The sequence below is a fragment of the Engraulis encrasicolus genome, chromosome 20 (genome assembly GCF_034702125.1).
Source record: "Engraulis encrasicolus isolate BLACKSEA-1 chromosome 20, IST_EnEncr_1.0, whole genome shotgun sequence".
NCBI classification, from domain to species: domain Eukaryota; kingdom Metazoa; phylum Chordata; class Actinopteri; order Clupeiformes; family Engraulidae; genus Engraulis; species Engraulis encrasicolus.
Window position 1 is genome coordinate 21,639,066 of NC_085876.1, and position 27,500 is coordinate 21,666,565.

The window sequence follows — 27,500 nt, forward strand, 5'->3', positions numbered from 1 at the left end:
GCCACCCCCAGCTCACCTGCGTCACCAACGCCGCCAACATGGCCGTCTGGGACTTCCCCGTCCCCATCTGCCGAGGTAAGTTCAGTGGCGCTCAGTCACGCCGCTTCGCTCTGTCTACCAACCGTCCGACTGACCGTACAACTTTATTGGGTAACACTTTACTTGACACCGTCATCATAGGTATGACATAATAGTGTCATTTATTCAATTATGATAACAGTGTCGTAATGCAGTCATTCATGTGGCATAAACATTATGTCAATATTAAAAACATTTCATGAATGTTATTAAGTGACATTCGTTTATGGTTAAGACAGCCCAAACAATGTCAAATTTTCCTGACCATGAAGCGTGACATCTTATTTATGACTCGCCCATGACTGTGTCATGACACTGTTTTGACACTATTATGACACTGTTATGTCCTCCGTCTGACGCTGGTGTCAAGTTTAGTGTAACCCTTTATTGTTTTCTTTTTGTCATGGGGTAATTCTTGTCAATACCTGTATGTCTGCCACTGTGTGTTGAATGTTGATCGTGAATGCTTGTTTGCATGGGATGTGTGGGACTTACTATAACTGGGGTTGTGTTGTGTATGCGTCAACAAGTTCAGAATGTTTTTATTTAACTTGTGTGTGTGTGTTTGTTTGTAGATGTTTGGGGTATAGGTCATCTTTAAAGAGTAAAGAGTAGCAAGTTTAGGAAAATGTATTAATTAGTAAGGCTGTTTACCAAAGTCCCTCAATAAACATAATGAGTGCAAACTTAAGAGTGGCGCACAAACATTTGTAATTAATGAAGTCCAGCAAATTAACCATAGCTAACATTTCGGGGCATTGCACCGAGACCATAGGCAACAGGAGCTTGTTCAAATTAGTGAAAGTTTCTACATCATGTTCATTCAGCTTCCTTTCCAACTTTGCACTGAGCTTTCATTTACAGTAAATTAGGGTCCATAATGCAGTTTTGACGTTTTCATGGATGAGGCCTTGGCCCTGCGAGACGACATAGACTTGTAATATCATACATCATCAGAACAATTCAGTGAAATAAAGACAGTCAAGACATGTTCCAAGATTTTTTTCCAAGAAACATTGTAGACATTCAGAGTAGTTTATGAGAACAAATTTGGTATCGATTCTGATTTGAATACAGAAACATATTATTAATGTGCTTTATCACTGATGTGTCTACAGTTAACAAATTAATAAAATATTTCTGTACATAACTTTGTACCAATTCCGCCCATGAGGATTGATGGGCACAAATTCCTCATCATGCAGACCGCATGAATGGTCATGAATACTCTTTCTCTCAATGAATGCAGTTACATGCTCAGAGTATTCTAGTTTTGAACGGAGTATAGTCAGTATTCGTTTTAAAAAAGGTACCGGAATGTTCTTTTTAAAAAGGTACCGGAATGTTCCAGGTACAAATGTGGAACAGCATTCTGCAACCGGTATAAAGATTTTACATGATTCATGTGCACAGCAAATACTGCCACAATTCCATTTAAAATCGGGATATTCCAGCCCAACGGTAGGGCACAGGGTTACTATACCAGCGACCCGGGTTAAATTCCGACTTAGGTTATTTGCCGATCCTCCCACATCTCTCTCCCCCACTTGCTTCCTGTCACCATCTCCAACTGTCCTATCAAATAAAGGCTAAAATTATATATATGAAAATCAGGATATTCCTGGCATGTAACTGCGTTCATAGCGGGAGGCCATGATAGTTGCACTGCTGATTGTTTTCATAGGAGACATGCTGTTAGCTTCACTTAGCTGGTGGTGTCGTTGTGTGGTTCTGTCGAATAAAGCACACAGTCACAGAAGAATCGCTTTTTTGACATCACAGATTAACCATGTGGTCATGTGGTCTCTCAAAGACACACACACACACACACACACACACACACACACACACACACACACACACACACACACACACACACACACACACCCTTTGTCCCCTTTGTGCCAATCCACACCCACCCACACACACACACTGCCTCTTCCTATCCCTCTGCCGCTGTTTTTTAAACACATTAAGATTTATTGTCCTGCGCTGGGCCCAATTACAGTGTGCATTACGCCATGACCATTTCCAAATAAGAGTCCCTCCACTAGTGTCCCGTCACCCCCCCACCCCCCCTCCACACACACACACACACACACACACACACACACACACACACACACACACACACACACACACACACACACACACACACACACACACACACACACACACCACTCTGCATTTAAATAAGCAGGGGGAGATGACAGCAGCTGCATCATCTTCGGCTGCACCCCCAAACAGACACACATTCACAAACAGGAACACACACACCACACACACACACACGCACATGCACAACACACACACACAAACATACACACACACACACACGCATGCACACATACACACACACACAACACACACACACATGCGCGCACACACACACACACATGCACACACACACACACATGCACACATACACACACACACACACACACACACACACATGCGCACGCACACGCACACACACACACACACACACACACAGGCAACCACGCACACCAGCACGTATGTACACACATGTATACGCCGCATACACACACACCCTACCCTACCCTCCTGCCTGGTCCAGCAGAGTAATGTGAAAGCCTTGAGCTTGAATATACAGTATGCTGTGCAAATGGCAATAGCAGCTCCCGACAGGATCCTGCAGGCGCCTAATGTCGACTAAGCACATGGGTTTTGAAACAAAAAAAAAACCTTGTCAACATAAATGACCAACAAATATTTGAAAAGAAAAAAAACCTTTCTTCACCAAGGCCCACATAAAATATTGTTGAAATGTCTTTATTATAATGACATATCCCCAAAGGACTTTAAAATTGCCCAGGTGTAGCGGCGATTTGGCCGCCATCATGGCATCTCTATCAATCATTATCTATTGAGAGGCGTTTGGTAAAAGGTGAGTGAAGCAACGATTAGAAATTGAGCATCTGAATATCAAAGAAGTTTCTCGGATGGAAGATCGTTTGTTGAGATTTAGCATTCTCTTTTTACTGTACACATCACGTTTTGCAAACAATTCAAAGCAGTGTGTCGATAGATTTCGTGGCTTATCTCAACATCAAATAAGTTGCTCTTATAGAAGATCGTTTTGTTGAGATTTAGCCTTTTTTGTATTTTAACACTTCACGTTTTGCATATAATTCTGCTATGTCAATGCATTCTGTGGCCTATCGACAGGGAATAATGATTCCACAACAGGCTCCTCTCTCTGGCCTCTCCCTGTAGTGCCAGGTGTAGGCCTTGTAATAGTAAAAGTGGGCTAGAAAAAAGTCTCTATCCGGGCACGTAATGTAATGATCAATGCCTTGGCATTACCGTGGACATAAAAGAGGTCAGCGACATCTTCGGCCGGAGACTGAACCAGATCAGTCTTGAAAACGAGATCAAAAGACCTTGATCTGGCCTCATTACCGGCGCTGGTGTAGGAAATTTTTAGCCCGCAGTTCAGTTCGTTAGCCGTTTTCCTTGTTTCAAAGCTAAATGAAAACGGATAGCACCGAAGGTTCACCACCACGAACATGAACAGTGTACGTACACTCTGTGCATGTATTTCTCCACTTGACCCTCAATCACTGATCAATAATTCAAGCGCCAATATCGCTGTGTTCTCAAAGCATAATGTGGCTCATTGCATTTTTAATGGTCGAGACATTTCTATGCTTAATTATTCACACATACTTTATGATCTCATTTTTTCCCTGTACTTTCCAATGATAGGTATGAATATTCAAAGTCATGTGTGAGGCCTGTAGTTTCTGACTGAGGGGTCATTTGCATTCTTTGTTCATCTGCAAGGTCACACTCAAGGGTTCATTTGCATCGTTTGTATCATGCAGTTCTAATATGTTGCTGTCGGCCATTACATTAAATTCATCAGGTTGGGTTTGGTCTCAGATTAGTGAAAATAAAATGGGGGCCATATTCCGCTCTCTTTTGCATTCATTCAGACTTTCTTTCTTCTAGACAGACCTTGGTGTTAAAAAGTTTATCATTATTTTTTTATTTTTTTTAAGGTCATGAAAAATTTCTTGCTTGAGCTTTTCTTTGTATATTTTATGAGTGGACATCACTGGAGGATGTTTTAATATTTCAGTATGCTTTGGGCTTGCGATGAAGTGATTTTATTTTATTTTATTGCCAGTCCTTGGTTTTTGCTAAAAACTATAAATATTAATCATCCAGGTGAGTAGGGGACATGCGATGTACGTATGTAGTGATTCGTGGCGTGATCGTGATTCAGAGGCCTTGTCATAATAATTTAGTATGCATCAAAAAATATTGCACAACTCCTGTTCAAAAGTCCTGTTGTAGTGTTGAAAAATAGATGCCGTGCTGTCCACCGCAAACAAATCAAAAAGCACAAAGAACCAAGAACCATTTTTATCCGCCGTGTAAGTGTAAGAATAAATCTTTTGAAGCTAATTCCCCTTGAAATATTCATTCTTGTCTTTTCTCAGTAGCAAGATAGTGTGGGCTCAAATAGGAAACACAGAGAATCCAGCAAAGAAAAGCAGTAGACTGTCTGCTATGCAGAAGGGACTACAGTATACCACTCTACAGATGGTGACTTTGATTTGACCTTCAAGAGTTGCTGAGCGCATGGCATTCAGCATCCTCATCCCGCAGCACTATACCCCTCTGATCCAAGACAACGGGCCGCGATGTTATGGGCCATATTTCTCCATAATGTCCCTTTTTCCCTCCCATCCAATTAAACCAGATGGCAAATTAAAGCAAATCTTTTGTGCACTCTGAACTATTCGAATCTGTCTTTGTGACGTGCATTAGGGCGAGGTGGCTTTTACTGCGGTGGTCAAATTTGTTTCTTCCCTTTACAAATGAGGAACGAACACTCGCTTCAGCCCTGCAGACAGAGGAGCTGTCGTCAGTGCTTTATACAAATGAAAGTTAAACAGCCGTCCAGAATGCAAGGGTGTGTGTGTGTGTGTGTGTGTGTGTGTGTGTGTGTGTGTGTGTGTGTGTGTGTGTGTGTGTGTGTGTGTGTGTGTGTGTGTGTGTGTGTGTGTGTGTGTGTGTGTGTAGCTGCCCAGAATTTAGTGTGTGTGTGTGTGTGTGTGTGTGTGTGTGTGTGTGTGTGTGTGTGTGTGTGTGTGTGTGTGTGTGTGTGTGTGTGTGTGTGTGTGTGTGTGTGTGTGTGTGTGTGTGTGTGTGTGTGTGTGTGTGTGTGTGTTAATGGAAAACTCCACTTTCAGCCAAATTCAATCAAATAAAGTTGAAATGAAACAGCTGGCAGATTGGACTGTACTCCACTTTGTCTAAAGCCGCGAATCACCATATTTAAATCTAAATGTAATTATGCCCTTTCAGGATCCAATCATTGCAAAGTTTGAGTGTTGAAAAAAATGGACTTTGGAATCCGGTTTTTATGCGGCATAAAATTAAAAGATTGGAGATGAAAGCTCAGCGACAGAGTGCATGATTCATGGTGTATTAATGACAATCCTCTCGACTTTGCAAGGCACAAAAACATGTTTAAAAATATTTAGGGGGGATGATCGACGCTTTTTTAAAGGTTGTAGGTTGTAGCAGAGACCAAGGGACACTGAGTGCCTACAGTATGACGCAACTTACATTGAGTAACTACAAAGCTGTTGTGTTTAGGAAACTCAAATGACTAGTATGAAAACACATTTCATTGCTCAGATGTAATGAATAAACGGTTTTATTTGCATTTTTACAAAAAATATTAGAATTATAGTACCAAGTATACAATACATGGGTTCACCGTGTTTGTTAACACGGTATTGTGAGGAGGGGCAAGACACTGGCAGCCAACCACATGAGCTAATTTTTTGACTGACAGCGGTTTCCAACAATCAGAGGTTAAGTTTCACACAGTCAGGGGAAAACAAAAATTTAGAACCCATGTATAGTAGTTATTTGTTTACTACACGTTCCACTACACGGTCCAACACTCATTTCCGTGTTGAAGTTATTGGGTGACATAGAGGGCGACAAAAGAAATAGCTTCAATGTGTGATGGCTTCGAAAGTGCCTCTCTGCCGTTTTACAAATTGATGGATCAGAAATGACAGCGGAAACAGGTTTAACTTGGAAAGAACAACTTACACTTTTCATATTGCTTTTGCCCACACATTTCCCCCCAACCATACACTTGGCACGGAAGAGCGTTAAGAGCAGATCAAAAAAAAAGAAAAAGCAAGCCCCAAACATCCCAGCATGCCTAGAAAGCACTATTCAGAAATGCCTTGGCGTGCCTGTTTAACTGTGGCAGTGCCTGCGGCAGGTCTCTGCTAAGGCTTGCTTCGGCGAGTTGTAAAATCAGCATGACAGCGGGTGAAACACAGGTTGCTCTGCCCAGGCGCGCGCCTCGTATCCCGGGCGAGGCGAGCCTGACAAGTCCCCAGCCCTGGTATTATGGAGCATTACCGTCAGTGCCATGTCATCTGTCACGTTAGGGCACAGAGGGGACTGTGAGCATCACAATGAGACACACAACAGAAGAGCACAAGAGAGCAGAATACTGTAGAATAGAATAGAACATAACAGAATAGAACATAATAGAATAGAATATAATAGAATAGAATAGAATAGAATAGAATAGAATAGAATAGAACTGAGCAGAATAGAATAGAATAGAATAGAATAGAATAAAATAAAAAAAAATAAAAAAATAGAATAGAATAGAATAGAATAGAATAGAATAGAATAGAGCAGAATAAAATAGAATAGAATAGAATAGAATAGATTTGAATAGAGCAGAGTAGAATAGAATAGAATAGAATAGAATAGAATAGAATAGAATACAGTAGAATAGAATATAGTAGAATAGGGAAGCTCCATCCTGATTTGCTTTGACGAGTAGACGCTGGGGCTGTTAGGGCAGCATGCACTTTCAGTGTTGGACATCACATTCACCACTATTACAGAGAGAGAGAGAGAGAGAGAGAGAGAAGAGAGAGAGAGAGAGAGAGAGAGAGAGAGAGTCATTTTAAGCATACTACTGTAGTTATAATCAGGGCTTTGAACCGATATTTTTTTCCAATCAGTTTGTTCCGAACAGAAACGGAATTATAACATTTTTGAGTTCCACAAGAACAAAGAGAACAAAAAAATATTGTTCCCGGAACGGTTAATTTCGTTCCTGTCAGCTGATTAGCCTACTCCCCATATCTGACGTTATTTAATCGAGAAAGACGGAAGTGCAAATGGGTCAGCCATTCCAAACTGTTTATTCAAGCGGATGAAAAGAATAGGCTATCCTCCAGAATTTTGTCATTCAAGGATGACCTAAGCGGAGAAAGAATAAACTTCAAATATGAAAATGCGCTCTCCACACTGAGTTGGGTCACGGGGAGCGCTGTGACTGACATTGCGAGTTTGTTCGTATCTGCATTTGAAGCGGCCATGAATGCCCATTAACGAAGAACTTTCTTGTGCGCTTTAAACACCCTTCTCTGCAATATTTTTAACAACGACACAATGGGAACTCGGCCCTTTTGTATGACAGTGGTTTCCCTTAAGCTATTTAGGATGTGGAGTGGAGACTTTGTAATCCACTGCTCTCTCTCCATTCAGTCAGCGAATGTCTGATGTTGCACAGGACGTGAACCTCAGCTGTCATAGTAACGTGTGCAGGAAAGCAATTAGGCCTACTTTTTGTTTGTTTGAGGAACTAAATAAAACCGGTATTAACCGGTTACCATTATTTTTCAACAAGTGTTCCCGTTCCAGAACATAAATAATAATGTTTCCGCTTTCGTTTCTGTTCCCTGAGAAATACAAAAAGTTCCCGGTTTTCGTTTTCGTTCCTTGAACTGGTTCAAAGCCCTGGCTATAATAATATGTGTGACTGTGTGTGTGTGTGTGTGTGTGTGTGTGTGTGTGTGTGTGTGTGTGTGTGTGTGTGTGTGTGTGTGTGTGTGTGTCTGTGTCTGTGTCTGTGTCTGTGTCTGTGTGCCCACTGTCTAGTATGTGTGTGTGTGTCAGCCCAATACTTTTGACACACACAATAAACTCTCGTTTTTACAATTAGGCACACACAGACACACACACACACACACACACACACACACACACACACACACACACACACACACACACACACACACACACACACACATACACACTCTCTCTCACACACACACACACACACACACACACACACACACACACACACACACACACACACACACACACACACACACAAACACAAACACAAACACACACACCAACATTTTGCATGCCGGCAAAGCAAACAACAGAATGCTAAGTATGACACAGCAAACTTGCCGAGATGCGATCCCAGGTGCACTGGCTCCCCTTGACACCGGCCTCGCCGCTGAGCCGTGGAGATGCAAGTTAATTGATAATTTGGGATATCATATCGTTGAATAGCTTAGGCTGGCGCCCTGGTAATTTTAGACCTCACTGCTGACTGTGCAGAGCAGTTTCATGAGTCGCTAAAATCAAAGCACACAGTGACTGGAGCATATGCACGGACATACAGTAGCAGGGTGGTGGCGGGGTTGGGGGGGGATATAGGCGGTGTGGTGTGGTGAGGTGGGGGTTGGGACGGGAGAGGTAGAGACTCTCAAATGAGGTCATGTCCCTAAAAATAATGACTCTCAACACCATTCTTCTCCCCACCAACACCACCACCACCACCACCCCTATCACCAGAGGCATCTAAGCACCATTCTCCTCTCCTCCACCACCACCACCTCCCCTAGCACCAGGCGTCTAGTATCTCTGTTGTTGTTTTTTTCCTTTTCTTTTTTTCTGTTGAACACAATGCAGGTGATTTGAAGGCCACACCATTAAGTGGCCAGGCTGACATTGCCAACACATTGCCAGATCACCATACCGTAGACGTCCACACCTGGTTGCATAATACAGAAGCCGGCTGTATGCTTGTGCCCTCAGTGCACTGTAGGGGTGGGTATTGGCAAGAGGTTCACAATTCGATGCACATCACGATACACATGCCACGATGCGATGCTATCACGATGCATTGAGATACATGTATTATTGTGATGCCTTGAGATATGTACTTCATTAATTTCATTTTTTCACCTTTACCTACATTAAACCATAAAAATACAAATACAAACTGTGATAGTTTATACATAGAATAGGTTGAAAAAGGCTAATAATAAAGTTTCAAAATAATAATGATGATGATTTGAAGCTTGGGAGCATTATCACATCATATTATATGGTGTGACGTCATCGGTCGAATGCTCCATTCATTTCAACGGGGCTCCCCAACGTTCGCACGTCTGTTATTTTTCGATAACGGACGGGTTGGTCTATAACAGACCGCTGTCAATGGCAACAAGACTTTTCACTGCTAAAGCGACTTTTCAACAAGACTCTAATCAGCTGCTGTGATAGACAACACCTGTTGTCCTGGCTACCTAGCTGTTGCCTAGCGGTGTTCCACAACGGCACTGTTTTGTTTTGCGCAGCAACAATCTTTTGACATTAAAAACTGTAATAGACTTAACATTAAATAGGCCTAAAGAAATGTCCCCGCCATGTGTGAATCATTTAAGTATATCCATATAATAAGCGGGTTAACTTTCGGCGAGTCGGTCGCTTTGTGGAATAGCAGCACTCCGCTCCGCGTCGGTGTCTTAAGATTCTCTCTGTCGTGCTGCTATTCCACGGTAGCGACCTTCTCGCCGAACGTTAACCCTTACTTATTATATGGTTGTGACGTCATCTGTCGAATGCTCCATTCATTTCAACGGGGCTCCCCAACGTTCGGACGTCTGTTATTTTTCGATAACGGACGGGTTGGTCTATAACAGACCGCTGTCAATGGCAACAAGACTTTTCACTGCTAAAGCGACTTTTCATCAAGACTCCAGAGCTGTAAACAGCTCTGCAAGACTCTAATCAGCTGCTGTGATAGACAGCACCCGTTGTCCTGGCGCTGTCAATGGCAACAAGACGTTCACTGCTAAAGCCACTGGCTTGTATACAAGTCAGTGGCTAAAGCGAATGTTTCATTCCGCAGGGGGTCCGGTCTTTTGTCACTCTAATCAGCTGCTGTGATAGACAACACCTGTTGTCCTGGCTAGCCTACCTAGCTGTTGCCTAGCGGTGTTCCACAACGGCACTGTTTTGTTTTGCGCAGCAACAATCTTAACATTAAATAGGTCTAAAGAAATGACCCCGCATGTGTGAATCATTTAAGTATATCCATATAATAAGCGGGTTAACTTTCGGCGAGTCGGTCGCTTTGTGGAATAGCAGCACTTCAGAGAGAACAAGACCCCTCCGCTCCGCGTCGGGGTCTAAAGATTCTCTCTGTCGTGCTGCTATTCCACGGTAGCGACCTTCTCGCCGAACGTTAACCCTTACATATCATGTGGTTGTTTTCTGGACTAAAGGCTAATAGAACTTTGAAAGGACACATCATGATACTGAGCCCTTGCATCGCGATACAGTATATTTACTGCATATCACGATTAATCACGATTCGATTCAAAATCGTCACAGCCCTAGTGCACTGGGGAATTTGTGCATGCATTTCACTTATTATGTTTAGAGGTCAAATCCATTCATCCACTTTTTTTTAAGTTGGGCTGCGCTGGGTGACTCTGCCAAGGGAGGGACAGAGCAGAAAACAAACATTTTCTGGCAGCATTGGGATAAATTGGCCAGTACCACTTGAGGCATCTTGTGTACCAACCATACTGCTGCAGCTAAGGAACTGTGAAGCAGGATAAAAAAAACCCACTAAAAACAAACAAGCAAACAAAAAACGCTAGACTTATTTCTTTTCAAGGTTGTGTGTGTGCGTGTTTTTTGTGGGTGGGGTGAGTTCTGTTGACGTTGTTGCTCGTGAGTGCCAAACAAGAAAGAAGGAACTTCACAGCAGCAAGGCTCTCAGCATGCCATTCCGTATTACATGCAAGCTCAGTTCAGGGTGAGATTAAGAGGGCTTTACCGTAAGTCTTCACCACCAAGCCCATGACGGGGGAGAAGGAAGAACACAAAAACAACACAGCACAGTCATGTGCATCAGCTCGGAGAGACACAATAAACACAACCAACCACCACCACCAAAACCATTTCTTGCAAAGTAAAATAAAGTTTGTATAGTAGCTATGATTACAAATACAATGCTCACATACATTATTCATATTGTAATATCCTCTGCCTTTGTCCTGGCTATTCATTGGCTTGGGTTTCATTCCTAATCATTTTTTTTATTTCATATATATTCTTAGGGGCTTGTATGCCTTTATTTCACAGGACAGTGGAAGATGGTGACAGGAAGCGTATGGGACAGAGAGACAGGGGAGGATCGGGAAATGACCCGGGCCGGACTCAAACCGGGGTCCCCGTGGGTGGGCATGCAAGCCCAAATGTGGGGGACTTAGCGTGCTGTGCCACAGAGCCCCTCTCCAAATCATTTGTCCCCACTAATGTCCATGTGTATATTCTTGATCCCTGAGTTTTTTGACAGTTTCTGGCAACATCACAGCCAATAGGCAGGCAGCCAATAGATATGAAACAATGGCTTAGCCTCAGTTCATTTCAGTGAGTCCATGAAAATAATGGGGATCGCGACCCCTCTATGATTGCCACTAAGTGACTCCTTTGACTTTTCTTGATAGAGTCTGCGCCAGATAGCACATGTGTTATATACCGACAGTCCATACATACATTAGGCTAAATTGTCTTTTTTTTGCACTGGCCTGGAGATCACTGACAATCCCAGTATGCATGCTAAAAAAATGATATTTTATCATTTCCTTTGGGGGTATTAGCAATGATCACCTGACACCCAATAAATAGCTCCTGTGACAGGATGTTGATGTAGCATGGCCCTATTGTAGGATGACTATGGGGCTATCTCTTATAGGGACAAAGGGCAGACATTTTGTATCTTACTGCAATGTATTCCTTGTCACTGTTGGCCTCCATCTTGTTTCCTACAGCCATTCAGCAGCTACCTGTTTAGCAATGTAAATCCCTGTAGTCCCCTCGCCCTTTTCTCTTACTAGCTATAACGTGAAGTGACGGCTGAATCTGAGAATTGCACTGTATCACACATCACAACTGTCATGTTAGCGAATGCTATGCGCTGACAGAACTACGGGTAATTTTCTGTGATGTGTACAGTACAGTCGACTTAATGCTGAGACATTAGTGATAAATGATTCACTGGTACAGTGCTTCTGTGTGGCTATAGGAGCCTTTATGTAAGTGCGGTGGTGGCGTGTGGTTGGCAATGTCACATGGCTATTCAGTCATCGCTAAGAACATGATGCTAAGTGACAGCTAGCCATATTCTGAGTGTACTGTACTGACTGAGCTTACTTTGACTTGCATGGGCCCTTGAGGGTGATTTTTAACCCAAGCTCACCAAGACTGCACACACGAAGGCCTATACAAACACGAACGCACGCATGCACGCACGCACGCATGCACGCACGCACGCACGCACGCACGCACACACACACACACACACACACACACACACACACACACACTGTTTTAAACAGAAAAAAGATACTCATACAGAGGCGCACATACACACACACACACAAATACACACACGTCTCCATTCTTACCAAACCCTCTTCAAATTATGTAAGCCTCCATTAAGTGCCGCAGCACTAACGGTATGGAGACTCATCTGTGTCTGAGGGCTGAGGCTACTTTTTTCTTCCGAGATACTTTATTAACTAATTGCTCCCCGGGGATGTTTACTTATGTTCGAGTGAGTTGCTTAAAGAAACGTGATGGTTAAGTGGAGTGCAGTGCGGTGCTCACAGAGCATCATAATTAGCGGAGTTAGCATCTAATAGGCTATGATATGGATTGAGGGCATGACATTGACTCTCAGGAAGTATTATCTGCCTTTTTACCACGTGTCTTCAAATTGGGCTCTCATTACAACATTAAACATATGTCTTTAACTTTTCTAGGCCCTTTAACAAACACCCATGGCCACTGTGGTTATACTACAATCAGACATGGTTAAAGAGACAAAGTGCATGGGGAAATTGTACATTTGGCTCATGTGTGGTATTTACAATGGTCATTTTGGGTAGGGTGAGCACATCCAAAGTCACTTGTTGCAGGTGCTAGAGAAAAGTGTCAGACAGTTAGGTAGGTATGCACACTGCAGAATAAGCTCCAAAAAATAAAGTTAATTAAATTAAAACATATGGTATTGACAATGACCCATTTTAACCAGACATTCTATTTTCAAGACCAAGTTTTGCTGGGGTTTGAGGTGTTTGGATTCAGTTATGTCAGCGTAGAGGCAGTAAGTGACAGGTGACATTTCAGTGTGCCCATTGCAACAACCCAGTGCCATGGTATGCCTTGTCCAAAAATAATCTCATTCTGTTTATTAGAGGGAGTGGAAAACTTAAGCCAGATTTCTTTTTTCTTTTCTTGTATTTTCTTTTCTTTTCTTTTCTTTTCTTTTCTTTTCTTTTCTTCTCTTTGCACCAACAAGGGTGCACAAACAAATTTGAGCTTTTGTTTTGGTCATTCAACTAATATATCGTAGATATCCTCGAAGCTGACACAACTTGGCAGACTTAAAAAGGGAAATTGCTTGTTTTAAAAGTAAAAAAAATCCCTTCAAAGACTCTTGTGGTTGGCAAAAACCTAGTCTAATTTGTCCGACTTGAATTAGATGGCCGGTCAGCAGTAAACAAATGCCTGTTGTGATGTAAGTACACAATGATGACATTTCTTGTTATTTGTATTGACATATTGCGTTCTAATGGGACTGAAGGCAGAGGGGGGAATGCTGCACTACAACAATGCATTTTCTCTAACTTCTATTTTGTTCTTGGCTGGTATACAATGTAGAAAGGCGTGGCATTCATATTTGGGTATTTCATGATGAGCAGTAATACATCAACGTTCTGTTAGGCTAATATTACATTCCACTTTGCTGGCGTTACATTCCACTTATCTGGCGCTTTTACCCAAAGCAAATTACAGTTATTGACAGGGTATTTGTTAACAGTCCCTGGAGCAATTTGGAGTTGGGTGCCTTGCTCAAGGGCCCCTCAGCCATGGAGGGAGGTGTAGGGGGATGTAGGATGGGATTTGAACCGGCAACCCTCTCATCTGCAGTCCCAGCACCCTAACCAATACATCATGAGTACCCTTGTAATAATTACGGATGTAGTTTCTTTAGAGATCATTCATTTTATTTCTGTTATGTGTGCAATATCTTCCATCATCCTGTCATAAGACCAACAGTGATACAAGCTAGTTGTCAGAGCTAGAATATCTTTCGTAACCAGCCTACTATTAGCTTTTTTTCCCAGCATACAGTATGTGGATGTTGGGTGTAATTGCTGTTATAGATGAGCTCATTCTTCTCTGGGTACGTGCAGAGCAACAAACGCAATTTCACTGTTCCTACAAAATAATCATCCACTTCATTCCCTAATATTTGTTCTCCTTAAAGTAAATTTCAAGAACATTCATGATAAATTGTATAGTATTGAACCAAGATAAAAGCTCATCATAGATTGGCGCCCAATATCAATCACCAAAAGACAAACGCAATTTGTTTGGTATCATACAATCGCCATTTGTAACACTGTGAAAATGATTCCATAATATGTTTCACATCTTTGTTTTGAGGACAAGTGTAGTGAGAGAAGAAAATATTATTCCATGGTAATTTGCAACTGAATTAGTCTCCTTTCTCACACTGCTCCAAACGGCCGAGTGTTGACAGAAATATATTTGAAGCATATTGCAATCTGAAGTTGAAAATGTATCTCGGAAAGATTCAGAGGATTAGATTGAATATGCGCCACATGTTTCCATTCACATTAATATTCACATAAATACCCACGCTTTCCAGAATGCTTGCAAGATGCAACATATTGCGCCCATAAACTAGCTTGTCATAGAATGTAAATGAGCAAAAGTAAACATGTTTTTTTTCCCCAGCTTCACGGTTTCAAAATCATATTTAGTAACAGTCAGCTCAAGAGAGTTTGCTAAAGAGCCTGGCATCCAGCAGTCAAGGATGTACAAATGTAGTTACTGTTAAAAAAAAATCAGCAAAATGAGGTTCTCTAAGCATGGACCAGAACCTACCGCAATATCACCGTCTTGAAGCTTCTCTGTGAACTCCCACAACCCGCTTCTCTTAAAAAAGAGAGTTTGCTTTTGTTTTTGTTTCTGATTTGCCAGTTGAATACATTAGCAGATAAAACAAAACCAATTATTCATAATCCGTTTCATGTTGCCTGGTTTCATGTACCCTAGTGACATATCGGTAACTACAAAATTTTGCATAATAACTGGTGCATGGCATAATTGACTTCCGTCGGCCTTTCACTGTGTATTCGATATACAAACACAAAACAAAAGGAAATGAAAATATACAAAGACTCAATATGCATTATGTTATGCTTGTGTTGAATTTGAACCACCTGCAGGGACCACTGCAGAAGGAAATGAACATTTTATTAAACCTAACAAAAACTCAAAATTGAAATCAGGAAATGACTGATATCTTGCTGGAGAGCTGGACAGGTGGAGACAAGCTGTAAGGGGAATGGAGAGAGAGAGAAAGAGAGAGAAAGAGAGAGAGAGAGAGAGAGAGAGAGAGAAAGAGAGAGAGAGAGAGACAGAGAGACAGAGAGGGAGATAGAGTGGAAGAAAGTGTGTGTTTGTGTGTGTGTGTGTGTGTGTGTGTGTGTGTGTGTGTGTGTGTGTGTGTGTGTGTGTGTGTGTGTGTGTGTGTGTGTGTGTGTGTGTGTGTGTGTGTGTGTGTGTGTGTGTGTGTGTGTGTGTGTGTGTGTGTGTGTGTGTGTGTGTGTACATGTGTAACAGAAAAAAACCTGTCTTCCTCAGCACTTTCAGAGTTTCCAGGACAAAGACAGCTGGGGCAAAGGGACACAGCACTCCAGCAGTGTCTACAAACTGAAAGTCACTTGTTTAAAGCCTTTCCTTTATGGTCATCAACTGCCTGCCTCCAACCTCTTGCTGTATGTGCCTTGAGGTTAAATAAATGAAAAAGAGAAGGGGGAAAAAGGTGGAGGAATAAGAAAAACAAAAAAGTCCATGGTGTAAGTAGTCATACCCCAGGTGCTTTGTGCTTTGTGCTTGAACCAGGGGTTCCCAAACTTTACCATGACAAGGCCCCTCATATACCAGTGGATTCCAGCTCAGGCCCCTCATGGGCTGTCCCATACTATTTGAAATGCAACAGATTATTACGGCAGTTCTTAACTGATGGGAATATTGTTTATTTTATTTTTCTTTATTTTGGTGTACGTTGATTTTTTTAAATTGTTTACCGGTATTTTGTTTTGCTTTTCTTCTTCTCCCATCTTGTCGCAGACCCCCTTGCATCCCCTAGCGCCCCCCTGGCCCAAATGTTAAAAACCACTGTACTACACAAGAGCACAGGAGATGCCCGGGCGAGGAGGGGCTGAGAAGTGGAGGTATTAGCAGGGCTGTAGTCAAGTCAAGCCTTGTATAAATAGAAGTGGAAGTACTCTTACAAATGTAATTACAACACTATTGGAATGATATTACATGGTTCTAACTTTGAAAAATGAGAAAAGGTCGCACCATGCATAGTTTTTTATATTATTACACAGACCCATGTCGGCGTTCTGCCTTCCTCAGTGTGCTCTGCAAAGTGTGCTCTGCACACTGAGGAAGGCAGAACGCCGAAATGTGTCAGTGTAATAATAAAGAACCTATGCATGGTGCGACCTTTTCTCATTTTTCAGTTTTACAATATTTTGGTCAGCACTCTCAAAAGAAGAAAAACTTGTTGGGTGAAGCCTGCTCCAACCTTTATGAACTTCATGGTGCTAACTTTGTAATGTCTTACTACTAGTGTTTTAATTTTCTCTTCCTCTACCACTGTCTTTTCCTCTTCCGCGGTCATGGTGACTTAGTTTTACTTGGGCCAAGATGCAAGTCATCCTTAAATAATTCATCATCTTCCTAAAACACTTTACATCCTGGACATCTTTTAAAGCTGTTTTTGATCTATTTTAAGTAGGACTTCATGGATGACACTGAGACACGATATTCATAACAGAACAATAATAGACTATACAATAATAGAAACATCAAAAAGGCACTGACAGCCGTGGTCTTGCTTCAGATATACACACGTGCTCATTGTACTCCAAACCCTTCCCTTTTGACATACCTCCAGGGTATTTTTTTTCTTCTCTCTGTCAGAGTTAGATTCCTCTTCTCCTCTCTCACTTCCAACAGATCCCCTAATGATTTGAGTCTCATTTGGCTGAACAAATTGCCAAAAAAAAAGAATCCCAATACTAACACCACCAGAAGCCCAGCGTGTATACGTGCAACACCTAGAAGCTGCAGTAGAACTCCAGTCTATGAGGCAATTACTTTAGGTCTGCGTATCCATGGTGATAGTGGTCCGGTAGCTCTCCCCCAGGCTCGGGTAATGAGGATAGATGCGTATCTCATTAAAATGCATGGTAGTACCACTCCAGCCACAAATCCGGCTGCTTGGTTTAACGCTAACCCACTCGTAGCGAAAGCTCTCGCTCCACAAAATCCATATCAAGACCGGCTTAGCAGGAAGGAACCACAGCACTGTGCTCATTGTGTAAATTTGAAATGCAATTTGGCTTCTTTCTTTTTTTTTCTTTTTCTTTTTCTTCCCCAAACTGTACGGCTCCTTTCAAGTGTATTGCTGGCTTTAATTGAATAGTGGTTGCAGTAGTGAGCACGGATTTACCTCTTGTGTCTGCTTTAAGCTGGCTCCTATCACTCCCAACATACTGCCATGGACAATGTAGTCAATTGTGTCATTTTTGTTTCTTTTTGTGAGGTGCACTTAGTGTGGAACAATGCTGATGTAAGCTGCCGCCCTTATTCCACTTCCAAATGGGAGAGGATGTTCGGGACACACAGCCCAACAAGTTTGTCCCTCAATGAGGGCTTTCTGCCAGACAGAGTTCATTAAGTCAACATTTTCAGAGTTGGCAGAGAGGGCATTGTGCTCCCCATGACAATACTGCAAATAAATTCCACTTAGAACAGAAACAATAGAAATACATTTTTTGTAATAGGCTACTACTCATAATTATAGCCTATAATACTCTATTATTTGAATACTAGTTATACTGATCATAATACGTAATAAACAAAAAAAATACACTGTGAACAGTTAAATAGGGCACCTAAGTCACGCCCTTCTACTTCCGTTCCATGGGGCGCAAAATATTAATTGGGAGTGAATGGGAGTGAATAGAGCGAGTCCAGCTAAATACTGATTCCGCTTGGTATGTGCTCTGGATTTCACATATGATGGCAATGGATTTTAACCCCTTAGCGCAGAGCCTATGTTATAACTTTACTGTCACCAAAATTGTAATGGCTATGTCTTGATCTGTTACTTAAGGTTCTGGGTAATGTCATAGCAATGTTGTTGTGATGTAATTGAGTATTTTCAGCAAATAGTGAATAGGCCCGCCGGTGACCCCATCTTCACTAAGAGGCTACAGAAATTTGATTGAGAAAGTTGATGTGAACCTGAGGCTGAAGGTTTGCAACCAGCCCTACCGCTGCACCCCGGCCAAAGTGGCGGCACATCAGACATGCGACTTCTGTTGTGTAGTCCAAATGATTACATATTTTTGCAAGCACACAACTCACAAATCGCTTGACAAGAAGTCAGCAATCAGACCATTGGTTATCCTTAACTCTGAGGTACAACATATGTGTGATCTAATGAGGAATATGAAGTGGATCTGAAAATAGGATTGATCAGTCCATTACAGCCCGTTCAAAGTTTTTCACTTTCCCAGCCCCATGAGCTGCCCGGAAGGGGCGGAGACTTCGGTGCTCCATTGTTTTTTTGCACCCCTTAGATCTACAGGACCTTTTGACTTCCCGAGTACATTCGCATAACAAGCCATGAAACATATCTTTTTCTACAGTATCTCCACTGCAACTGCCTATCTTACTGTAAAGTCTGTCAGTCACCTGGCAGGTAAACTTCCTGATGACTGTCGTGGATGTTACTCCTGCTGTCACTAGAAAAGGGACAGGGGACCAGGGCTGCTGACAGCTTTGGCTGGGCCCGGGACAAAGTCATCTGAAAGGCGCCCCTGCTCAACACATGCAATGCCGTAAGGACCCAATTTTGGGCCCCCTCTCTCCATGTGCCCGGGACAACTAAACCACCCCCTACAGGGGACAGTTGACCCAACAAGGATAGGATACGGCTATGCAGTTCTGACTGTGTCAATCTGCAGTCCTACCTGTACACCTCATCCCCCCTACAGGGGACAGTTGACCCAACAAGGATAGGATACGGCTATGCAGTTCTGACTGTGTCAATCTGCAGTCCTACCCCCCTCTGTTGGCTTCCCTTCAGGGGACAGTTGAGGGCCCCAACGAGGATATAGGATACGGCTATGCAGTTCTGACTGTGTCAATCTGCAGTCCTAGCTGTCACCTGTGGATGGATCAGGTCGAAGTGTGGATCCGGTGCTGTGGAGAGAAGTGCCACTCACCTCAGCACTGAGCCAGAGGAAGGTCACTCTGAAAGTTTTCACTGATGGATTGGGCTCTTTCTTGACTAGAGGAGAGAGAGAGAGAGAGAGAGAGAGAGAGAGAGAGAGAGAGAGAGAGAGAGAGAGAGAGAGAGAGAGAGTGTGTGTGTGTGTGTGTTTGTGTGTGTGTGTGTGTGTGTGTGAGGGCGAGAGAGAGAGAGAGAGAGAGAGAGAGAGAGAGAGAGAAAGAGACAGATAGACAGACAGACAGACAGACAGACAGACAGACAGAGACAGAGAGAAACAGACAGAAAGAGACAAATAGACAGACGGGGGGGGGGGGGGGGGGTAAAAATTTCTAGAGGATAAAGGGCCGTACACACACGTCGCTGCTAGTTACTCGCTCAGCGGATGAAGTCAATAGAATGTCTACGTGTTCCAGCGAGTCTCGCTGGCGAGTAGGCGAGGAGAGTACAAGCGATGCGATGTGGGCGGGTTCCGAGATAAACTTATTTTATCTTCGAGCGACGCGAGTTAAGCGAGTAACCAATTGGAATGCAGGATACAGATTATTGACAGGTGACGTTGCCCCTGTGGCGTTCTGACCACCCAACTTCTGCACGCCATCACACTTTGAAGTGTTGAGGAAAATACATCCAATGCAGTGTACACCATCAAAGGCTCATATGCATGGTTGTGCACAGCACACGATCAACGTTAAACAGCGTAGGCCTTCATTTTGTTTCGTACGGACGTTATTGGCGCGGACAGCGGGAACCATGACAACCAGTAAACAAAATCACCCAGAGCGAGTGGCAAGTAGGCGAGTGAGCAAGTAGCGAGTAAATAGCAGCGACGTGTGTGTACGGCCCTTAAGAGGAAGCCAACTTCAGTTTTGTTGAAGTTTTTGGAGACACTGTAAGGTGCAAGAAATCCCTTGTACATTCTGGACCGGATATTACATTGCAGCCTTTTTTTTCATTCACCATGGTGTTTGCAAACTTTTCTATACAATGACACAGACCTGGAGAGTCTGATTTAATTTTCCATTAAATATTCATTTTGCTATTTTTCTATATTAAAAGCTGCATAAATATTGACCATTATGAGCACTTCTGTCTTGCACCGCGAGCTACAATAATTGCGAAAGCATATACTTACGTACATACATACTCTATTATTATTATTATTATTATTATTTGACTTACAAATGAGGCCATAAATAAAATATGACTGAAAAAACAAAATGCCGAAATGATTAACTTGGTACAGGACGTCTTTATTATTAATGACAAACACTCCCTGCATCAACAGCGCAATATGATACACACAACAACGTTATTGCATAATGAATGAGGGACCCCTGTCCCCTCCCTTTGTTTGACTAAAGGATGAAGGAGAAATAAATAAACATAGATAATTATATTCAGTTGCAATGTGGCGATTCAAAAGCATACACCCGTCACCACCACCCACTCACCCAACACCCACAGCCCAGCCGCGCCACCTCTTCCTCCACTCTCTCTCGCTTGCATTGTTGTCGTATCTACTATCCATCCCACCATCTAAATGTTTTCTGATAGGGTGGTGGTGGTGGTCGGTTTGGTGAGGAAAGGGATGTTGATGAAAAGGTCATGAGAAAAAAAAAAGAAAAATGTCAAAATAACGTTTCTGGTATGCACACACTGTATCCTTATTGTGGGTTCACTACAGGATTTACAGTGCGCAGCTATTCATATAGTCGTCATGGAGGTGGTGGGTGGTGGTGGGGTGGGTGGGGGTGATAGGAGGCAGGGCTGCTGACAGCTTTGACTGGGCCCAGGAGAAAGTCATCTGAAAGGGCCCCACCCACTCACATGTGTATACAATGCAATGAGAACCCAATTCTGGACTCCCTCTATCCCTGGGCCCGGGACAACTGTACCCTTTGCCCCCCCTTGTCGGCTTCCCTAATAGGAGGTAGTCATGCGATACACTGCTGCATCCCCTGTATGTTTTAATGTGTGTGCAAAGGCATTAATGTGATGTTTGAAGAGCTACAGGGGTCCGCCTTTTGTTCAAAGGCATGAATCAAGGGTGTTTAATAGAAGTCATCTGAATCGCGATCTCCCAGAAGGCCCCGGATAATTTGCTGTGCTTAATTCACTGGGAAGGAAGGAGGCATTGAATTAAAAATATTTGCTTTTGCCTGTAAATGCGGGAGCCAGAGTTTTTCTTATTTAACAGTCAGTGATGATGGGTAAAGAGGATCCCATCATGTCGGGTTCAGTCGCAGTTAGAACCGTCTTCTTCACTGCCAAAAACATTTTGCATGCTGACATGAATCCTAATTTTCCATACCTACAACAGACATTTTCGCTGAGGATTTTAATTTAATGGAAAACACTTTCGGTCAATACCCCTTGCATCGGGTTAGTTCTAAATTCATTTAAATTGTAACAAATTGACATTTTAGAGGGCCGCACATACCCAACCATTTCTGTAGCTGCACTTTTTCCGAAAATACATTATTGTGCTGCAGTGGCCTAATGGTTAAGGAGCTGTGCTTTAGAGCAGAGGGCTGCAGGTTTGAATCCCACCCTTCCTCTCGCTACCACACTCCATGGTTGAGGTGCCCTTGGACAAAGCACCTAACACCTCACTGCTCGAGGGACTGTAACCAATACCGGGTAAATAACTCTAAGTAAGTGTCAGCAAGTGTAAGTCAAGTCAGGTCAGGTCGGTTTTACTGTCAATTTCTTTAAAGGGAATGGTCATACAAAGAATTGAAATTACGTTTCTTACTTTCCCATGCAGACATAGACATAAACTTTAGGTGTGGACATACACAATTAGACATAGACAGTACACATACATTACACCTAGAGTACCTATACAATACCCTTACAGACATATTAAGTGCAAGACTGGGCAATAGCAGACATACATAGAACATGTATCGAAATATGTAATGTAATGTGATTTTAAAAGTCTGCATTAGCTTTAGCATCTAGTAAATGCTGATGACCAATGAGATAAGTGGCACCTGCAGGGGCGTAAAGTATACCCCCCGCAGCCCCCGCGAGGCAGGGGGGCCCATACGAGGCAGGGGGCCCACATGGGCCCTTGACTTGAAGAAACGGGCCTCCTCCACATGATATTGGGCCCTTTGGGCACCTTAATACCAGTACAGCATGGACACTAAAGCAGGTTTTTACTGTAGAACTTGACTACTCTAATCAGCTTGCCTTATTACAGTAATTGGCTCATACGAGACATGTGAATTAGCCCCATGTATATTTCAGTGCAGCAGTGGGATCGAGTACATGTCAGATTATATTTAGGTACATTTTTCATCCAATATAATAGAGTACAATTGAATGTCAATGTACAGCCCAGGGAGAGCTCTTGGGTATGGTTGAATGAATGGTGATTTGTGTGAAAGGGTCCTCCTGTATGTCAAAGCTTTTGTTTCTTTTCCATTCACTTGGTTTCTATAGCCTTCTGTTAAATCTGACAAGGTGCCTGGTCTTCATTCATCCTAACCAGTCTGTTACGAAAGACGTGTGGTGACGCAGGTGAAACATGGATGACTTGCGGTAGCTTTTTAGTCCATCTCTTCCCCCTTCTCACTTACAGGAATACAGTATACCTGACATGCTCTCACAATGGCACACAGGGACGGAGCTATAGGGGGGGCAAGCGGGGCATTTGCCGCTGGGCCCAGGGCCCTCCTGTATGGGTGTTGGGGGCCCTATTGTGACCATGGCAGGTAGTATGGGAGGCCCTATCAGTGTTTTACCCTTGGGCCCTGTGTGCAATTGTTCCGTCACTGATGGCACACATGACAAAAACAGAGAGACAAAACATGAAAGACCTCTTCTTCAGGGGTCTCTCATTCAGCCATCGTTTACGTATTCTCAACCGATCCTTCTCGTCCGTCTGTCGGTCTGTCTTTTGTCGTCGGCGACGGTTGCTCTCTTCCACCACTGCACCCAGGGCCAGATTAATGCACAGGCTTGATATGGCTGCAGCCTAGGGGACCCCACCTGCCATGGGGCCCCTGATTGGTCAAAAGTGAGAAACTGCAGGATTATGACAAGATGCAATATTGAAATATTCATCTGTCATGTTGAGTACAGTTGGTAGACGTGTTGTCCCTAATTCCTAGCATGTAATTATGACACTGTCCATGTAAATTTGTCACATGGACAAATTTGCTTTCCGAGGGGCCCCACATCAACTTGTAGCCTAGGGGGCCCAGGCCATCTTAATCCGGCCCTGACCGCTGCACCGCTGTGCTGCCATCTTTCAAACGCGTGCACTTACAGTATTCAATATTCATCCAAGCCATCAGTCTTAATTGCCATTCGTCATTTACTCCCAAGAAGCGACTGTCTCCGAATTCCAAAGCATCATTCGCCGAACCAATTCAGCGTTCCATTCGTCTTCCTTATCCTGATCCCATTTGCTGGGGCAGAAATAATGCATTACTCAATGCTTATCGGCTCATTGTTGCGAGTGACTGCCAAGCCATATCGCGTCACGCCAACCGAACCGGGGCCCAACTGATGACACTGTAGTCATTGGTTTCACCCTTTCTACATTATCAAGGACCTCTTCAGCAGATCTTTTTTTTCTCTCACCCACCAAGTTAGAGTGTATTAGGAGATAGGGTCAAGGGTATATACTGTAATACAGCAGGGCTGTTGTATGAACTAACATATAGTAGTAGCCTATGCCGTCTTGTCCGTTAGGCCCATTCGTCAAGCTGTCTTCTTTTCTCCTCTTCTGGCTGCATTTTACTACTGTATGAGCCATTGCTTGTGGGCTTTGTACAGTCTGAAGTCACAATGGAAGACAAGCGACTGCACATGCATGCAAACACGGACACGGACAGACAGACAGATAGACAGACAGACAGACAGACAGACAGACAGACAGACAGACGCACACACGCACGCACGCACGCACGCACGCACGCACGCACACACGCACGCACACACACACACACACACACACACACACACACACACACACACACACGCTTTTAACAAACAGAACTGTACCGTACACAATACAGCACAGATATATTGTAGAATCCATAGGCTACACATTTAAATACTGGAGAAAAGACCTTGAAACACAGAGCAAAGTGAAACTCTTATCTCCCTAAGCAAAGCAAGATTAGTTTTATCCCACAGTGTTTTGTTTTCTTTTCCCAAAGATATGTTGGAAGAAGTTAAAGCCTTTAGGCTCTTGCCCCATGGGAGGGGGGAGAGAGAGAGAGAGAGAGAGAGAGAGAGAGAGAGAGAGAGAGAGAGAGAGAGAGAGAGAGAGAGAGAGAGAGAGAGAGAGAGAGAGAGAGAGAGAGAATGTACTGTACTGTACATTTACAATGAACGTACACAAAGTAAAAAAAAAAAAGTCCTGAAGTTATCAAGGTTATTTATATAATAATCACTGTTCATTGCATGCTGATCACTGAGTATGTTTCTCATCCATATGGCATGTTCTGGAAGTGTCATGAGTTGCTAAGGCACAGGTGGGTGATTGGCATTCCTGACACTAATGAGCAAAGGGGAAAAAAGAGGTGTCATATTTTTCCATTGGTATTGCCCCTCACATACGCAGGTATGGTAATGCGCCGTCACACTTGAAAGGACAGGGGGTACAAGTGGAAAAAAAATGAATGAATAAAATAAAGCATATGCACGACTGCCTCCGCAATGATTAAACATTAATGAGCTTTTGATGCAAATTGAGCTTTTATAAAAAGTACAGATTTTTCTGAAGTGTGGCACGGTACAATGGCATTATTAGAGTACATGCGGGGTATGCCAAAGGCAATTTCCTGGCTCTGCTGCGCCCCTAATCCGACGTCACCGGTGGACGTTTGATCTTGCCATGATTTTTGGTGACGGCTTGCCGTAGCCGCCCCCCACCCCCCACCCCCTTCGCTATGGCACGTACCAACTACTGGCATGGTGAGACGACATGAGAGCCGTGCAGTCTGTCAGCATTTGCAAAATCACCCGTCATATCAGTCACCTGTCATGTCACGCACAGATGAATCACCTTCGCTAATTGTCCTATTTCCTTTCTTATTTTCCTTTCTTACTAAAATCTGAAAATCAAAGACATATTTGCTAAATGGATGATGAAGGGAGATAACAAGTACGATATGAGATGAGTAGAAGCATTAAAAAAAGAAACAACATGGACAAAAGGGGGAAAAAACCCATCATTGAGCATGTTATTTTTCACACCCAGGTTCCAGTCTTTTGCTTTGACGTGACACTAATTGCCTGGTTGGCCATCAAAAAGTTGGACTTTGACAGTTTATTGGAGGCCCCCTGTCCTGTGACACATCTGTAGTGATAGCCTGGCAGGTGTATTCTCAGCACCGCATAGTCAAAAGAAATTGTTCAATGTGCGGCGTGCGCATGAATGTGTGTGTGTATGTGTGTGTGCATGCGTGTGTGCGTCCATGCGTGTGTGTGCGTTGTGTGTGTGTGTTTGTGTGTGTGTGTGTGTGTCTGTTTGTCTGTTTGTCTGTGTGTGTGTCTGTGTGTCTGTGTGTGTGAGAGTTTTTGTGTGTGTGTGTGTGTGTGTGTGTGTGTGTGTGTGTGTGTGTGTGTGTGTGTGTGTGTGTGTGTGTGTGTGTGTGTGTGTGTGTGTGTGTGTGTGTGTGTGTGTGTGTGTGTGTGTGTGTGCATGTGTGGGTTCGTGTACTGTATGTAGGCCTACATGTGTGTAAGAGAGAAAAAGAGAGAGACATGGGAAAGAGTATGCATGGGAGAAAAGAGAAAGATGTGTATGTGAGAGAAGGTGAGTGTGGGTGAGAGATAGAAGGTGTGTGAAGGTGTGTGTGTGTGTGCGTGTGTGTGTGCGCGTGCGTGTGAAAGACAGAGAGAAAGTTGAAAAAAAAAGGGCAGAGACTGAAATGAAAGAATAGATGGGCAATAATGAAAGTCAATGTTGGAGAGACATGATCTGTGGTATAACTCCAACTCAATTGATGTTTCAGAGCTGCAGGCAGGGAAATTAGGTCCGAGTAGAGACAGAGAATGCCATTCGCGCGTTTCACAAGACATCTGAGCCAAGCGAGAGAAAGAAGAAAGGTGACCGCTCACCAGGGCTGGACTGGTAATCTGGCATACAGGGCATTTTCCCGGTGGGCCAAGTCATCAGCGCCGTTGCGGTTGTTTTTTTGTTTTTTGCTTGTTTCTTTCAAATCATCCCTTAAAGGGGTATGCCACATGCTACACGGATCCATTGACTTTCACTAGCTTAGCGACATACTCCCTCCTTTAACTTGTCTTAAAGCAAGACAACGGCTTACATGAAAAATAAGACACTTTACCACCTTTATACACCTTGGCCAACGATTTTAACTATATTAAGCCCCAAAATAGTGGCATACCCTTTTAAAGATCGGCCCACAATTTAGTTGTGACGGATCACTGATGCATCCTTAATATACAGTGGACTGAGCCTTCATACTTGTAGTACGGAGGGATGTTCTATGCCAAAAATGCCCCGGCTGGTATGTGGTCCCAGTCCAATCCTGCCGTTCACGTTCAGTCGAGCAGTGTCGTCATGGATACCGTACTACTGTAGGTTTCATGTCTGCTTTGGCTCAGCGCCTTTTTTTATGAACATGTAATGTCATATATTCCCCGACACGTGCGCATAAAACTCAAAGCGCGAACAGACAGGCGAAAGCAGTTGTAAATCCTAACAGTGCGTTTGCCGCCACTGATTACAAGTGATCCGCGTGTGCGTTTTGGCCTGTGCTGCAGAGCTGCCGCTGAGAACTACTGTGTGAAGGGAAGGACACGAGAGTATTTAGCGGGAGGATTAAGGGTTTGTGAAACTGGCTCGATTGTGTTCTTTGAAATTGTGCCACTTTGACAGTCTTCCCAAACACATACC

At 43.3% G+C, this 27,500-nt stretch overlaps 1 protein-coding gene across 1 annotated transcript in view; it reads left to right on the plus strand.

Annotated features, from left to right (window-relative positions):
* csmd3b (CUB and Sushi multiple domains 3b) overlaps positions 1-27,500 on the plus strand; it is an 810,903-nt gene that overhangs the window by 154,418 nt on the left and 628,985 nt on the right. Inside the window, exon 4 of the mRNA XM_063186185.1 lies at positions 1-75. This exon is cut by the window's left edge and continues 120 nt beyond it. Coding sequence (XP_063042255.1) covers positions 1-75 — 75 coding nt within the window. The remainder of the gene's footprint in view (positions 76-27,500) is intronic.